Source organism: Phycodurus eques, chromosome 6 (genome assembly GCF_024500275.1).
Source record: "Phycodurus eques isolate BA_2022a chromosome 6, UOR_Pequ_1.1, whole genome shotgun sequence".
Classification (NCBI taxonomy): Eukaryota; Metazoa; Chordata; class Actinopteri; order Syngnathiformes; family Syngnathidae; genus Phycodurus; species Phycodurus eques.
In genome coordinates this window covers 26563738-26579808 of record NC_084530.1, presented here as the reverse complement: position 1 = coordinate 26579808, position 16071 = coordinate 26563738, and the positions used below count along the sequence as shown (strand labels likewise).

Genomic DNA, 16071 nt, shown 5'->3' with positions numbered 1-16071 from the left:
TGGAGACCTTCCATTGTTGGAATTTGTTTAGCGTTCAGATGGAGTTAGCCAAAGGAACAAGGGAGGGGGGTGGGGCGAGGTTTGCTCAGAACAAAGAGATGGTTCATGGACAAGCTTGACTAATGGAGGATTTGAAAGGTCCTTATGAACAAATTTGAATGGACTAAGGACAGACAGGGAGGTAATCAACTGATATTTTTTTCTGAATAAAAGAAGCCATTTGAATCATATATAGAATATCCAAAGAAAGCAAAGTTTGCCCACGTGGAGATGCTTTTTTCATCACTATCATGGAATTAAACCTGCACATGTGCATCTAAAGAAATTTTTAATTGTGGGTTCAGGGACATTAGCTTGGCAAGGGGGTCTTGACTGAAACGCAAGATTTTCTGAGGTCGGAGTTTGTCTCTCGAGTTCAGGCGATAAGATGGGGAACTTCTAATGCCTGTCATTTTGGTCCACTGCAGTGGGTACGGAAAGTTTTCAGACACCCCTAGATTTTTCACTCTTTGTTATATTGCAGCCATTTGTTAAAATCATTTAAGTTTGTTTTTTTTCCTCATTAATGTACACACAGAACCCCATATTGACAGGAAAAAAACGTAATTGTTGAAATGTTTGCTGATTTATAAAAAAAGAAAAACTGAAATATCACACAGCCATAAGTATTCAGACCCTTTGCTGTGACACTCAAATATTTAAACTATGGTGCTGTCCATTTCTTCGGATCATCCTTAAAATGGTTCTACACCTTCATTGGAGTCCAGCTGTGTTTGATTATACTGATAGGACTTGATTACGAAAGCCACACCCCTGTCTATATAAGACCTTACAGCTCAAAGTGCATGTCAGAGCAAATGAGAATCATGTGGTCAAAGGAACTGCCTGTAGAACTCAGACACGGAATTGTGTCAAGGCACAGATCTGGTCAAGGTTACAAAAAAGATTCTGCTGCACTTAAGATTGCTAAGAGCACAGTGGCCTCCACAATCCTTAAATTTGTAATCCCTAAACGTTTGGGACGATCAAAACCCTTCCTAGAGCTGGCCGTCCGGCCAAACTGAGCAATTGGGGGAGAAGAGCCTTGGTGAGAGAGGTAAAGAAGAACCTAAAGATCACTGTGGCTGAGCTCCAGATATGCAGTCGGGGGATGGGAGAAAGTTATAGAAAGTCAACCATCACTGCAGCCCTCCACCAGTCGGGGCTTTATGGCAGAGTGGCCTGACGGAAGCCTCTCCTCAGTGCAAGACACATGAAAGCCCACATGACCAAGATAGAAATGGTTGGCCTTCATTCTAAGTGGCATGTGTGAAGAAAACCAGGCACTGCTCATCACCTGTCCAATACAGTCCCAACAGTGAAGCATGGGGGTGGCAGCATCATGCTGTGGATGTGTTTTTCAGCTGCAGGGACAGGGAGACTGGTTGCAATTGAAAAAAAGTTTAATGCGGCCAAGTACAGGGATATGCTGGACGAAAACCTTGTCCAGAGTGCTAAGCACCTCAGACTGGGCCGAAGGTTCACCTTCAAAAAATACAATGACCCTAAGCACACAGCTAAAATAATGAAGGAGTGGCTTCAGAACAACTCCATGACTGGTTTTCAATGGCCCAGCCAGAGCCCTGAATTAAACCCAATTGAGCATCTCTGGAAAGACCTGATAATGGCTGCCCACCAACGTTCACCATCAGACCTGACAGAACTGGAGAGGATCTGCGAGGAGGAATGGCAGAGGATCCCCAAATCCAGGTGTGAAAAACTTGTTGCATCATTCCCAAAAAGACTCCTGGCTGTATTAGCGCAAAAGGGTGCTTCTACTAAATACTGAGCAAAGGGTCTGAATAGTTACGGCTGCGTGATATTTCAGTTTTTCTCTTTTAATAAATCTGCAAAAATGTCAACAATTCCGTCCGTCCCCCCCCTGACAATATGGGGTGCTGTGTGTACATTAATGAGGAAAAATATGAACTTAAATGATTTTAGCAAATAGCTGCATTATAAAAAAAAAGAGTGAAAAAATTTCTGTACCCACTGCATATTATTTTCTCCTTGTTGCTGCATGCAGATTCTCCAGTAGACTTCTACTGGGCGGCCAGCTTGAACCTATTTCTGTTCAACAAGGCAGCCCCTGAACCCTTGGGGTGTTTTTCCTCTTGCACCCTTGTAGTTCGTTTTCATCGCGTTTGTTTCCCCCTTGGTGATGTTCCTTTGGTCAAGTATGAAGCCAGTAATTGAACCCAGGTACAGTTTAAAATCTAATTAACTGTGCCTTTTAGACAATCTCTGATACAGTACGGTTATGGTGAGAAAGCGGCCCAAACTCAAAATCATCATGCCCAGTCATCGATCTGACAAATGAATGTGAAGAACCTAGTGGTGAAGTAACAGAGGTAGCGCATAAACACATGATATTTTTGACTTGGCTTACACAAAACCTTCATTGAAACTGCTGATGACCAATAAGAGAAGGGCGCGCTGCCCCGTAGTTTGTTGGGACACATTTTGTTTTTCCGTAGGACTAAAAATGAATCAGGGGGTCAATGGATTAGGTTAAGAAACTCATCAACTGATTCTAACCAGAGAAAGTATTGGTGTAAATGCACCCTTGAACAGGTTGAGAAGCGCGAATGTAGGTCCATGCATTTTAAGGACAAGCATGCAAATCCGCAGGGAATCAATCATTCCTGATCGTGGAGTAACGAGTCTCACTTCCTCTGTGGGTGTTTTTGATTTTCCCGAGACAAGGACAGCAAGTCTTAGAACGGAATAATTTGTAAAGAACAGAATAATTTGTAAAGGCCCTTCAGGGTCACAGCTTTACAAATCTCTCTTTACTGATAGTTACTCACTCACCCTCCACTTGTGTGATTGCAGACGCGCCAAACTACGGCTGTACTTGGAGCAGCTGAAGAAGCTGGTGCCTTTGGGTCCAGACAGTACCAGACACACCACACTGAGCTTGCTGAAAAGGGCCAAGATGCACATCAAGGTACTGAAGGACCCTTAACAAACGAGACACTACAATGTCATTATTATTTTGTCAGTCAGATGTTGGGTTCGATCCCATACTTCCCTCTTATATTTTAGTTACAGTTTTGTGGATGTGCAGTGTTTTTCTTGCAGAAAATGCCTTACGGTCAGATTATATGAAGGTTGAATTTTTGGACACACTTCCAAAAGATATGTACAAAAGAAGAACACCATGCCCATGGTGAAGCCTATTGCTTTGAGCTTGTTTTTGGTTCAGCTGGAACTTTAGGCAAGGTAGTAGGACTTCAATCAGAGGAGTTCCAAATACCAGTCTTTTTTTTTGGGGGGGGGGGGGGGGCTAAAACCTTCAGATGTCTGCTTAAAAGCAAAGATGAAGAGAAAGCGTTTGTTCTGTTTACCCGCAGCAGAAGCAGCAGTGGCGTGTGGTCGGGGGAAAATCCAGTTTTAACCCTTCATTTCCTGTTTATTATGCACGCCGTCTATGTGTAAACATTATACCCAGACTATTGCCGTTGTGTCGTCTGACCTCGAAAGAGCCTTCTTAGTGAGAAAATGCTCTTTAATCCACCACCCAAAAAAAACAATAACACATTCAAATACAAACACGATCCAATCCCACGCTGAGGCAAAGCACAGTAAATTTATTTTTTTATGCTTGGTCATTTGGCCACTTCCTTCTTCAATGTTGAAATGCGCTTGTTGAATAGATTCTTTTGTAACTTGGCCTGGTTGACGTGAAAACAAAACTGATTTGATTGCGTTTCAGTTTTGGGTAGCTTTTAAATGGTGATTACAAAAATAGCCTGAATATCGTCTGTCACGATCTTAAACTGACAGTTCATCGGCTTATGGGACAAATCGACTAGTATCAATCTTTTTGTACGGAACTCGTAACTGTTGTGTAGTCGCTACCTTACTTTGAACATTCCATGTTTGAATTGATTCTCTAGCTCCAGGAAATTTTGCGCGCATTTCTCATGCAAACTTAAGTTTAGCTCGGACCCAAGTCACCCAACATCTATTGATGTAGTGGCCTTTGTCGGTGTATGTTTGCAGAAGCTGGAAGAGCAGGACAGGAAGGCTTTAAACATGAAGGAGCAGCTGCAGAGAGAGCACCGCTACCTCAAACGTCGCCTCGAGCAGCTCTCTGTGTCTGGATCTGTGGAGCGCATCCGCACCGACAGCATGGGCTCCACCATCTCCTCCGACTCTGAGCAAGGTACGCCGACTTGGGGTATATACCTGCATACCTAATATATAAACAGTTGAACAGGCTTTTGAGAGCAGTGTTGGTTGTAAATCCAGCCCAACGGTGGTCTGAGCCTGACCTCCATATGTCAGTCATGACCTACAGGTGCTTGAAACACATGTTGACAACATATCTGTTGGTTCCAGCACCTCAGTTGCATTCCTCTGCCTAGTTTCTGACCTGTGGACCTCACAACAACCTAAGTGGAAAGTGACTCGGTAATTAGCCTTGACCTTGTCCTCAGGTGATGTTAAAAGTTTACCACTTGGCAGTATGCCCCCCCTCATAAAAAAAAAAAAAAATCTGTCTTTCTGGCTTAAGATATTCGCTGCGGGGGAATCTTTACTGGCCCGAGCAGCCGGCCTCGCCTTGGCAAATCGCCATTTTATCTAACAAATGTAGAATTCTGACATTATTTGCATGATTGCATCATTACTATAGCTACGACGCTAAATTACATGCTTCATGCGGAGAATTTAACAAAGAAAATAAGAACAGAAAAGAAAACGTGATCCGGCTTTTATTAGGAGTATCCATCCATCCATTTTCTTTACCGCGTATCCTCACGAGGGTTGCGGGTTTCCAATCAACCTAGCATGCATGTTTTTGGGATGTGGGAGGAAACCGGAGTGCCCGGAGAAAACCCACGCAGGCACGCGGAGAACATGCAAACTCCACACAGGCGGGGCCGGGATTTGAACCCCGGTCGTCAGAACTGTGAGGTCGATGTGCTGACCAGTCAGCTACCGTGCCGGCTTTATTAGGAGTAATCTGCTAAAAATGATTTTGCATTAGTGAGCCACTACCACCGAAAGGAAAGTGTGTATGAGGTGCAGCTATTATTTTATTTGTCTTCTTGACGTCACCATTCCTTGCGTTCTACATTGTGTTATCTGTGACTTTGAGTGTGTGTGTGTGTGTGCGTGTGTGTGTGTGTGTGGCTTTATGAGGCGAGGACTGGCCTGATGATTGACGTGTGCGTCGGCAAATGAGAGTGCAGTTGGCTGTTGTTGTCTCAGGTTAGCGGCTGGCTAACTGTTAGCCAGTCTACGTGTTGATTGACAGAGCGTTAGTTGTGCGCCGTAGACGCTAGTGTACAATCAATGTGTTTATTAAGCATTTCTTTTGTTTAATAAAGTGTTTGAAAGTGCACTGGTGGCTGTGTCTATGCTGGACCACTTGCTGGGGCATTACAATATGTTCTATCTAGCAGTGGTAGGCTATGTTAAATCAGCTAACAATGTTTCTGTTACCTTGTGATGGCGTTGGCGTTGTTGTGACAACCAGTTCTGAAGAAATGATCTCTGCGAAGCTTCAAGCTAGCGATTTTACGTCAACCTTTGTAATCAAATTATTCCATTTATTCGAGCCATTGTTTCAGTCCTAAAATGTGTCATGACACATCGTGGTATGAGATAGTCATACTAACATAGTAAACGTAATTACAGCCCTCACTCCAGTTCCATTATAGAGGAATCACCTGTTTATTTTTGTCCCCGAGGAGAAAGAGGCGCCATCTATTTGAGGTGTGGCTTTAATTAATTCATGTGGGTGTAGCGTCTGGTCATTAATCGGGGCACTGTTTGAGGAAAGTCAGTATACAGTGAACCTAGTTGCGGTGTGCTTCACAAATTTACCCGCGGAACCTATCCTTAGCTCTTCCCTGATAAATTCATCCCTTTGCGTCTTTTTATACTCTTTCTTTAATGCCCTAAAATCCCACAGCATGGCGCCAAAGCCCGGCTAATACGAAAGTATTGATTGGTGTCAAGGAAGTACTTTAGAAATGATAGATCTTGACTAAGAGATATTTGTATGTTGAGGAGGAGTTTAGTTTAGCCTGGGTTATTAGTGGAAAACTCTTATTTGTATGTTGAGGAGGAGTTTAGTTTAGCCTGGGTTATTAGTGGAAGAGTCTTTGCTATGTGGATTTAAAAAAAAAAATCAAAAATCAAATAATCTATAAGCCATTTATTTTGAAGTGTAAAGATGTAAAACTAGTGAATTGAGATCATAATTGGCTTCATATGTCAAACTGGTGGCCCGGGGGCCAGATCCGTCCGCGAAAGTAAATCAAAATTGCTAATTGTTTTCCAGTGTAATAATGTTGAGATATTGCAATTCTTACCAATTGTTTCCAATCCCGCTTTGAAAAGAAATGTAGTTGTTAAAAACATGTTTTTATAGGCTTCTGATTTTACTAGTTATTCATGAATTTGTTGTGAATATCGCATTATATGATGTGATAATTCCTTCATGTGGGTTCACAGTCATAACGGCCCTCCGAGGGAAGTCATAACTATGACGTGGCCTGTGACAAAAAGGAGTTTGACACCCCTGGTTTCAACTTTTAATATAGGCAATTATGAACCTTTTTCGGTAATCTCCAATAGGGGATTATTCTATATACAGCATAATGAAAACAGTGCTTGGACATACAGGACCTTAAATCGGTACATCTTGGTTTAATCAACAAGTAGTCCTAGAAATCCTTTCACTGTAGGGATGGAATTAAAGAGTTTGTCCTCTTTGGGGTTTTTTGTGTGTTTGTGTGTGCAGAGGTGGACATCGAGGGTATGGACTTCACCCCTGTCGAGGTAGACAGCGTGGGGAGCATCAGCGACCCCGAGGGAGAGGAGGTGGAGGACGAAGAGGAGGAGGAGGAGGAGGAGGAGGAGGAGGAGGAGGAGGAGGAGGACCACTACAGCCTCCAGAGCAGCTCCAGCGACACCAGCTACACGGCCCCACATTCCCACAGACTGCAGCCACACCACTGTTAGACTTACCGTGGCCAGTCGATCCAGTTTCTTCAACCCACCCGCCCCCGACCTCCAGACCGCCGCCGCGACTGCGTGCACCCACGACCCACGTCCGAGCAGTCCACAAAGGCGCTAACCAGATGAATGCCACTCAAGCCTTTGGAACCTTCCCTCCCTGACCCCACCTCAACCTGTTCTCTCTTGTACCAACCAACCAACCAGCCAGTCACTCAACCAACCAACCAACCAACCAACTAGTGATCCTACCAACCAACCCACCAATAAAAAAGCAACAACCAACCAACCCACCAATAAAAAACAAGGACCCACCAACCAACCACCCCCTTAGCCAGTGTAGCTGCAGGCTCACAGACAGCAGTGGGGGACTTTTGCGGTGAGATGGATAGCTTTAACTTGTTAATCAGGATTTGGGAATCTGTGCGTACGTGTGCGCGTGTGTTTGTATGTGTGCGTCAGACGATAACACAACAAAAAGCTCTGTGTGTCATCGCCACGCGGCAATAACACAAAGACAAAGGCCTTAAAGTATGCAAATCACCTCCGTCGGTTTCCGCAGTCCGTACACAACTTCAGGACCTCATTAGCCTGCCGCACCACACAGGACAAGCAAAATAGGCAGCGAAGCTCAATCCAGCGCCAGATTCAGGAAACATTTGAGCTTAGCACCAGAGAGGTGAAGGAGAACCAGTTAGCCTGGTTCTCCAATATAACGACAGCACCTTAACAAGCCTCTAAAATGTCATTTCATTTGTACAATTCACTCGTATTTATTGTCATAACAGAAGCTACAGTTGTGTTCAGAATAATAGCACTGTGTTTAAAAGAAAAAGTAAGTCAAGCTTAGTAAGTCACAACTGCTTCACATCTGTGTTGCATGGAGTGGACCCACTTTAACATTCTGCTACTATCCTGAACACAGCTGTCGTACACAAATCGTTACCCTCACAGCATAATTGGCTGAGTCGTTTTTGAACATTTTAGCAAAACATGGAAACAGTTTTTTAGTAAGCACATTGGTATTTTTTTATTGATATTGTGACAGTAACTTGAAAATGACTTGGGGAAATGATGTTATCAGGCCTAATGAAATCCTCTAGCGTTTTGAAAAAGCCACATTCTGCCTGCTTCTCGCCGTTTTCAGTCTTCGCGCCTCTCCGAGTCAACCGTTGGCACTGAATTTCAGTCATTCGGGGGATTAAAAACAAGCCGGAAGAGTCACAGAGCTGCCGCAGAGCACACTAGCAATTGGATTATGTATCGTTCCAATTTGTCAATTGTATTTTTTTTGGGGGGGGGTTGGGTTGCCTCACCACTACTCCACACTACTGACCACTACACTATAACACCCTATGGTGTGGATGGACTACTATGGCCTTTTCGCAACTCTATTGTCTCAGTAGCGAAGCGATGTAGCAGAGCATGCAGGAGGAGGGTGCTTCCTCCGAGTGTTTCAAATGGTTCTGGTTGGACCACAACATTATTATTATTTTTTTTATTTTAAAATGCCAAATATGGCTACCAAATGGCAGAATCGGCATTCATCTGCAGCAGCTCTGTCACCTTTGAGATTTTTTTTTTTTTTTTTTTTTTTAAACGCTGTTCAACAGTCATTCCTATTTTGTAAGAACAACATTAGAAATGATCTCTGCCCAAACCTTCTTTAAGGTTACAAATGATGGTCACTATTGACGGAGGAGGCACTTCTGTCGGCCACTTCAGGCGACATCTTTGCGAAAATAGGTGCATCATGTTAGGCCTTGTAAAAAAAACTAACAAAAAAATTTATATATGAAAGGCTCAAAATATGTCAAACCCACACACAAAAACAATCGCTATATTTCCCAGTTTAGTCTATTTCTCGCCTTATAGTTTATATTGTATTTTCCTACATGTGCTCTTTTAAAAAAAAAAGACAAAAAAGTGAGTATATAGATAATATAGATGTATATTTATTTGTGTATACATACAGTATATACATTTTTTTTGTATATATAATATGCAAAACTGACGCTGTATGGATGTATACACAAATACAATACAAAAGCCTTAATAGAGAAAATAATGCTGTCCAAGTGGTATTAATTGGTTAACTAAAATTGCAATAACATTATGACATGACATTATTTTAATTCTATTTCTCCGAATTGTCCTTCTTTTTCAATCATAATAATCAGACCGTTCTGGTAAAATCACGGAAAGCAGATTTTATTCTGTACAATTGTAATTGTCTTTTTATGATGATTACTTTTTACAAATTTAAGATACAATATTTCCTCTTAAAATTAAGAATGACCTCTTGTAATATTACAAGAAAATTCGCAAGAAATTATGACCTCTTTTAAATGTTTAAATTTCACATAAAATTGCGACTTTTTTCTTGTCATTTTCTAACATTTCCCCCTCATAATTGTCCTAATATTCTCATCAAATTAAAATGTTTTATAGAAAAAATGCGACTTAATTCACATAAAATATGACTTTTTCCTCTTTATTAATGTAAATATATTTTTAAAATGCCTTTCTTGCAAAATTACAACTCCCATGTTGTATCATCACTATTCTTTTCTCGTAAAATTCCCTTTTTTTTTCTCGAATCGGACTTTAAAACACATTTTTACCATAATTGTTTTTTTTTCTTTTTTTCTCATTTCTTCTCATCATTTCTTTCCCTCCAAAAATGATGTCTTTTTCTTTTATTATTACAACTCTTTAGTTGTTGTAATCCTCCTATTTTCTTCTAAAAAAAAATTATTTTTTTTTCCTTCTCATATCAAATTTTTGTAGTACAGTAAATAAAATACCACTCGAGACAGAGCGTTGTATTCTCTGTAAAGGTTGACTAGTGGATGCAATGTCGTTAGATTGTGCAGGTGTACCTAATGTAGTGGCCGCTGAGTGTCTGTATAGATTTCTATAGAAATGGAAAGATGGCTCCATGTAAAGCGAGAGACTTGTGGAAGGGAGTACGGGGTGCAGACTTTACTGCTGCGTTCTGTGCCCCGGTGAGCCGCCCAGCCCTGACCCCGCCCCCAAAGCCCGGTCCCCCGCTCAGGTTGCCCCGCCCACCTGCCCTCTCACCCACCCACTCGAAACATTAACCAAAAACACTTCCAACCAGCAGGGGGCGTGCCAGGAGAGGTCCGCGCACCTCCCCTCCTCCTAACCCCGCCTCCCTTCGGCCCGACTACACTGGTAACGCCCCACGGCAGCTTCTTGTCGCCCCTGCCCCCCCAAAAAGGTCACTACCGGGGGCTGGAACCTTTTAGGCTTGAAGCTTGTTTATTATTTTTGTTCTTTCGCTGTTGTTGTTTTCAATGACTTGTGTTGGTCGAGCGGGCGCGGCCGGGGGGAGGAGCGATTTTCAAGAAAAATTGACCCGATGGCAGCTTTGCGGTATAGATCGTCTCCCAAACGTCCCGGCCGGGGCTCGGCCTCGACAACAGTGGTTTTTTTTTTCTTTCTTTCTTTCTTTGTTTCCATGGTGACACAGCAATACGACCATCGTGTGCTTTTTTTTCTGAGGGAGGCCAGGGTTTTTTTTTTTCTTCTCTCTTTTCATTTGAATTTGGAAGACAAGCAGGTGTTTTTTTTATTTTATTTTATTTTTTTTTGACTCTGTGGTGCGCTTAATGGTGACCAACTCTTGACGACCTCCTATCTGCACTCTCTTCAAACACTGCAGGAGGGCCAAGAAAAAAAAATGGAGATTTAAACGAAACAAAAAAAAAGCTGTTTTTTTTGTTGTTGTTTTTTTTTTATTATTTTGTCGTCATTGACAGTTTACATTCATGTCGAGGATTTGAACGTGACCGTAGCGTTCATTTCAGTCTGTTGGTTAGAAAAGTTTGGTAGCCTATTGCTGCCACACACACACACACACACACAAAGGCTCAGTATCACGTAATTACGTGAAAAGTTTATTCTTATAACCCGTACCCACCAAAAAACAGAAACAAAAGATATCTTTTTATAAATAATGGACACAAACGAAGGCTGCCGAAAATAAAAACTAGTCCCAAATCTGATGTGTCACTGCAGTGTCAACGGGAGTTTCCAGTTGTGTCTTTGATATGGACCAACGTCAACCGTCTCTGGGGACTCCCTTCATATTTTCACGTTAAAGCAAGAGAAATGATAAATAAATTAGCCTAATATTGCCTCATCATTTTTGAACATTTCCAGAAAAATAAGAACAAAATTCAACAAACAAGAAGAGGGTATTTGTGTGTGTGTGTGTGGCAGCAATACGCTTTGATTTAAAAAAAAAAAAAAAAATGTTTTTTAAAAATAAAGCATACTAATGGCATGAAAGATGATCTCTTGCACAGAACCTCCCTGTAGGAATGAGGACGGAGCAAGCGGAAGAGATAATAAAATATGTTGGAGGAATAGGTTGTGATGATATCACAATTATAATATTACGAGCGGGAAAAAAATCTGAATTTTGGGACTTTTGATAATAAAAAAAAAAAAGGTGTCTATTGCAAGAAAAAAGTCATATTTTGATGTGAATTTTGAAGAAAAAGCCGTAAAGGAATGACAATGTCATGTTTTCAAAAGATTTGATTTTTTTCCCACCCTAAAAAATAGGATTTCATAATGATTTTTTTAAAAAAAACTATAAAAACTTTATTTGTAATTGTTTTTCTTGTGAAATCACAGTAAAATTATGAATTTCCTCCTGTATTATGACAACCTTTTTCCTCCTAAATTTCTGACAATTCTTCTAAAATGATCCTTTCTTTCTTGCAATATCCATCTTTTTTTAATCATTCTAACATTTTTTGTGTGAAATGCCCATTTTTCTTGTCATATTTTTTCTCATACATCTAAAACTTTAGTTTCATTTTATTTTTTTTTCTTGTAAATGACGTCATAAAATTAATACAGTACTTTGTGCCCTGTTAAAGAAATCTAACATTGCTTTTTTTTTTCTTGTAAAATAAAAACACCTAATTATTATTTTTGTAAAAGTATGACCTTGTACTTGTAAAATGTCACATTTCTCACCATAGTACAACTTATTTTGGATATTAAATTTGTATTCCCCCCTTGGCAAAACTTCACTTTTATGCCTGGAAAAAAAAAGAGATTACTATTACTACTTATTACTATATATATATATAAAATTACTATTTTAATCTGGAAGATTATTATAATTTTTTTGGGTAGTCTTTTCAGTGTGGCCCTAACAGCTCTTGGTAAATTTGAGTGGCTGACATTGTAGTTTTTATGCAGACATGGAAGAACCTTTTTAACGACGTGCCTTGTGAAAAAAATTTATTTTCTTAAATAATAATGTAAAAATAAAAATAAAAGAGTAGAGATTATGTATGTAATAATCAGCGACTGATTATCCACTGTATCTGCTCTTTGTGCAAATTGAAGGTTTTGATGGCTGGTGTGGTGCAAGCCGTTGCACAGTGATTGAACTCAGAACACTGTGACCATGATGATGATGATAATGATGATGATGATGATGATGATGATGATGACGATGTGCATCATGGGTGCTTGTCAAGTCAATATTCCTGCCAAATACAAAAGTCACTTTTGAGCACCTTTACCATACCGGATAACTCTTCAAATGTTTGTAATTCAGCGTAGCTTTAAGTAGGTCAACCCTTCTAATAGATTGAAATTAAATAGGAATATAGAGAGTATATTAAAGGACACTCAAGAGGAGATGGGAGTGTATAGAGGGCTTGTAGGGGGAGCGTTCTGTGCCAGAGACCTGTGAATATGTTCTTGTTAGCAGATGTGTATTATGCGTTCACGAGATGTTATAAAAGTTGTTTTTTTGTGTGCGTGAGTGTATGCGCAAGTGGGTGCGAGTGAGTGTGTGTGTATGTGCGTGTGTGTGTGTGTGCACGCGTACCTGGTGCTGGCTCCATTTCAGCAAACACTTGAAGGTATTGTGTACTCTCATTGTAATGATTAAAATGTTTTATACTTAAAACGTCGTCTCAGCTTCATTATTGGCTCGGTGGAAATGAGAGCCGCAGGACAGGTGTGCAACAGATATGTCGCCATATCATTAATACAAAACAAAAAAAAAAAAGTGCAAAATAATGTAATGTATGCCAATTTTTCTGAAATGTACAAAATACCCCCAGTGGAAGCCGTCGGCTTATCGTGGTGGAGGGGTTTGTGTGTCGCAATGATCCTAGGAGCTAAGTTCACAGGCAGGGTCACCCATGACAAACAGGTCCTAGGTGAGGGACCAGACAAAGCACGGCTCAAAGAACCCTTATGATGACCACAAACTATGGACTCAGTTGACCACAAACTATGGACTCAGTTTTCCCCTTGCCCGGACGCGGGTCACTGCCCCCCCCCTCTGGAGCCAGGCCTGGAGGTGCGGGTCGAAGGCGAGCGCCTGGTGGTCGGACCTGCACTCATGGGGCCCGGCCGGGCATAGCTCAAAAGGGTAACGTGGGTCCCCCTTCCCATGGACTCACCACCTGTGGAAGGGGCCATAGGGGTCGGGTGCAGTGTGAGCTGGGCGGTGGCCGAAGGCGGGTACCTTGGATCCCCGGCTACAGAAGCTGGCTCTCAGGAGTTGGAACGTGACCTCTCTGGCAGGGAAGGAGTCCGAGCTGGTGTGTGAGGTCGAGAAGTTCTGACTGGGAACTTGGGCTCTGGTACCATTCCTCTCGAGAGGGGTGCCGAGCAGGTGTGGGTATACTTATTGCCCCCCGGCTCGGCGCCTGTATGTTGCGGTTCACCGCGGTGGACGAGAGGGTAGCGTCCCTCCACCTTTTGGTGTGGGGATGGGTCCTGACTGTTGTTTGTGCCTGTGCACCAAACAGCAGTTCAGAGTACCCACCCTTTTTGGAGTCCTTGGAGGGGGTGCTGGAGAGCGCTCCCACTGGGGACTCCATCGTTCTGCTGGGGGACTTCAATGCTCACGTGGGTAATGACAGTGAGACCTGGAAGGGCGTGATTGGGAGGAACGGCCCCCGCGATCAGAACCTGAGCGGTGTTCTGTTATTGGACTTCTGTGTTCATCACGGATTGTCCATAACGAACACCATGTTCAAGCACACGTGGACTTGGCACCAGGACAACCTAGATCGCAGTTCGATGATCGACTTTGTGGTCGTGTCATCGGACTTGCGGCCGCATGTCTTGGACACTCGGGTGAAGAAAGGGGCGGAGCTATCAACTTATCACATCCTGGTGGTGAGTTGGCTCCGATGGTGGGGGAAGATGCCGGTCCGACGTGGGAGGCCCAAACGTATTGTGAGGGTCTGCTGGGAACGTCTGGCAGAATCCCCTGTCAGAAGGAGTTTCAACTCCCACCTCCGACAGAACTTTGCTCATGTTCCGCGAGGGGGCGGGGGACATCGAGTCAGAGTGGACCATGTTCCGCGCCTCCATCGCTGAGGTGGCCGACCGGAGCTGTGGCCGTAAGGTCCTCGGTGCCTGTCGTGACGGCAATCCCCAAACTCGTTGGTGGACACCAAGCTGAAGAAGGAGTCCTATCGGGCCTTTTTTGCCTGTGGGACTCCTGAGGCAGCTGATGGGTACCAGCTGGCCAAGCGGAATGCAGCTTTGGTGGTCGCTGAAGTGTATGGGTGGAGTTCGGTGAGGCCATGGAGAAAGACTTCCAGACCGCTTTCAAGAAATTCTGGTCCACCATCGGGGCATCTCAGGTGGGGGAAGCAGTGCACCATCCACACTGTGTATAGTGTGGATGGTGCACTGCTGACCTCGACTCAGGACGTTGTGAGTCGGTGGGGAGAATACTTCGAAGACCTCCTCAATGCCACCGACACACCTTCCCATGAGGAAACAGAGTCTGGGTTTTCTGAGGCGGGCTCTTCTATCACTGGGGTTGAGGTCACCGAGGTGGTTAAAAAGCTCCTCTGTGGCAAGGCCCCGGGGGTGGATGAGAGTCGCCCGGAGTTCCTAAAGGCGCTGGATGTTGTGGGCTGTCCTGGTTGCCACGCCTCTGCAACATTGCGTGGACATCAGGGACAGTGCCTCTGGATTGGCAGACTGGGGTGGTGGTCCCCCCTTTTAAGAAGGGGGACCGGAGGGTGTGTTCCAACTACAGGGGGATCACACTCCTCAGCCTCCCTGGTTAAGGTCTATTCAGGGGTGCTGGAGAGGAGGGTCCGTTGGGAAGTCGAATCTCAGATCCAGGAGGAGCAGTGTGGTTTTCGTCCTGGCCGTGGAACAGTGGACCATCTTCATCGTCGGCAGGGTCCTCGAGGGTGCATGGGAGTTTGCCCAACCAGTCTACATGTGTTTTGTGGACTTGGAGAAGGTGTTCGACCGTGTCCCTCGGGGAGTCCTGTAGGTGGTGCTTCGGGAGTATGGGGTATCGAACCAGCTGATACGGGCTGTTCGGTCCCTGTACGACCGGAGTCAGAGTTTGGTCTTTTTGGTCCATATATCCGGCAGTAAGTCGGACTCGTTCCCAGTGAGGCTTGGACTCCGCCAAGGCCGATTCTATTCATAACTTTTCCGGACAGAATTTCAAGGCGCAGCCGAGGTGTAGAGGGGGTCCGGTTTGGTGGCCTCAGTATTGCATCTCTGCTTTTTGCAGACGATGTGGTTCTGTTGGATACATCAAAGTCTCATCATTCCAAGTCTCACTGGAGCAGTTCGCAGCAGAGTGTGAGCAGCCGTAATTAGTTTCCTCCGCAGGGTGTCCGGGCTCTCCCTTAGCCATAGGGTGAGAAGCTTGGTCATCCGGGAGGATCTCAGAGTAGAGCTGCTGCTCCTCCGCATCGAGAGGAGCCAAATGAGGTGGCTGGGGCATCTGATTCGGATGCCTACCGGACGCCTTCCTGGTGAGGTGTTCCGGGCACGTCCCACCGGTAGGAGACCACGGGGGCGACCCAGGACACGCTGGAGAGACTACGTCCTTCGGCTGGCCTGGGAACGCCTCGGGATCCCCCCGGAAGAGCTGGATGAAGTGGCTGGGGAGAGGGAAGTCTGGGCGTCCCTGCTAAAGCTACTGCCCCCCCGACCCGACCTCAGATAAGCGGTAGAAAATGGGTGGATGGATGGATGTGCAAAATAATAAAAAAATTACTG

At 43.9% G+C, this 16071-nt stretch overlaps 1 protein-coding gene across 1 annotated transcript in view; it reads left to right on the top strand.

Annotated features, from left to right (window-relative positions):
- Positions 1–12979, top strand: part of mxd4 (MAX dimerization protein 4) — a 31384-nt gene extending 18405 nt beyond the window's left edge. The window contains exons 4-6 of the mRNA XM_061680429.1: positions 2875–2989; positions 4048–4210; positions 6800–12979. Coding sequence (XP_061536413.1) covers positions 2875–2989; positions 4048–4210; positions 6800–7020 — 499 coding nt within the window. The 3' untranslated portion in view covers positions 7021–12979. The remainder of the gene's footprint in view (positions 1–2874; positions 2990–4047; positions 4211–6799) is intronic.
- Positions 12980–16071: the final 3092 nt, after the last annotated feature.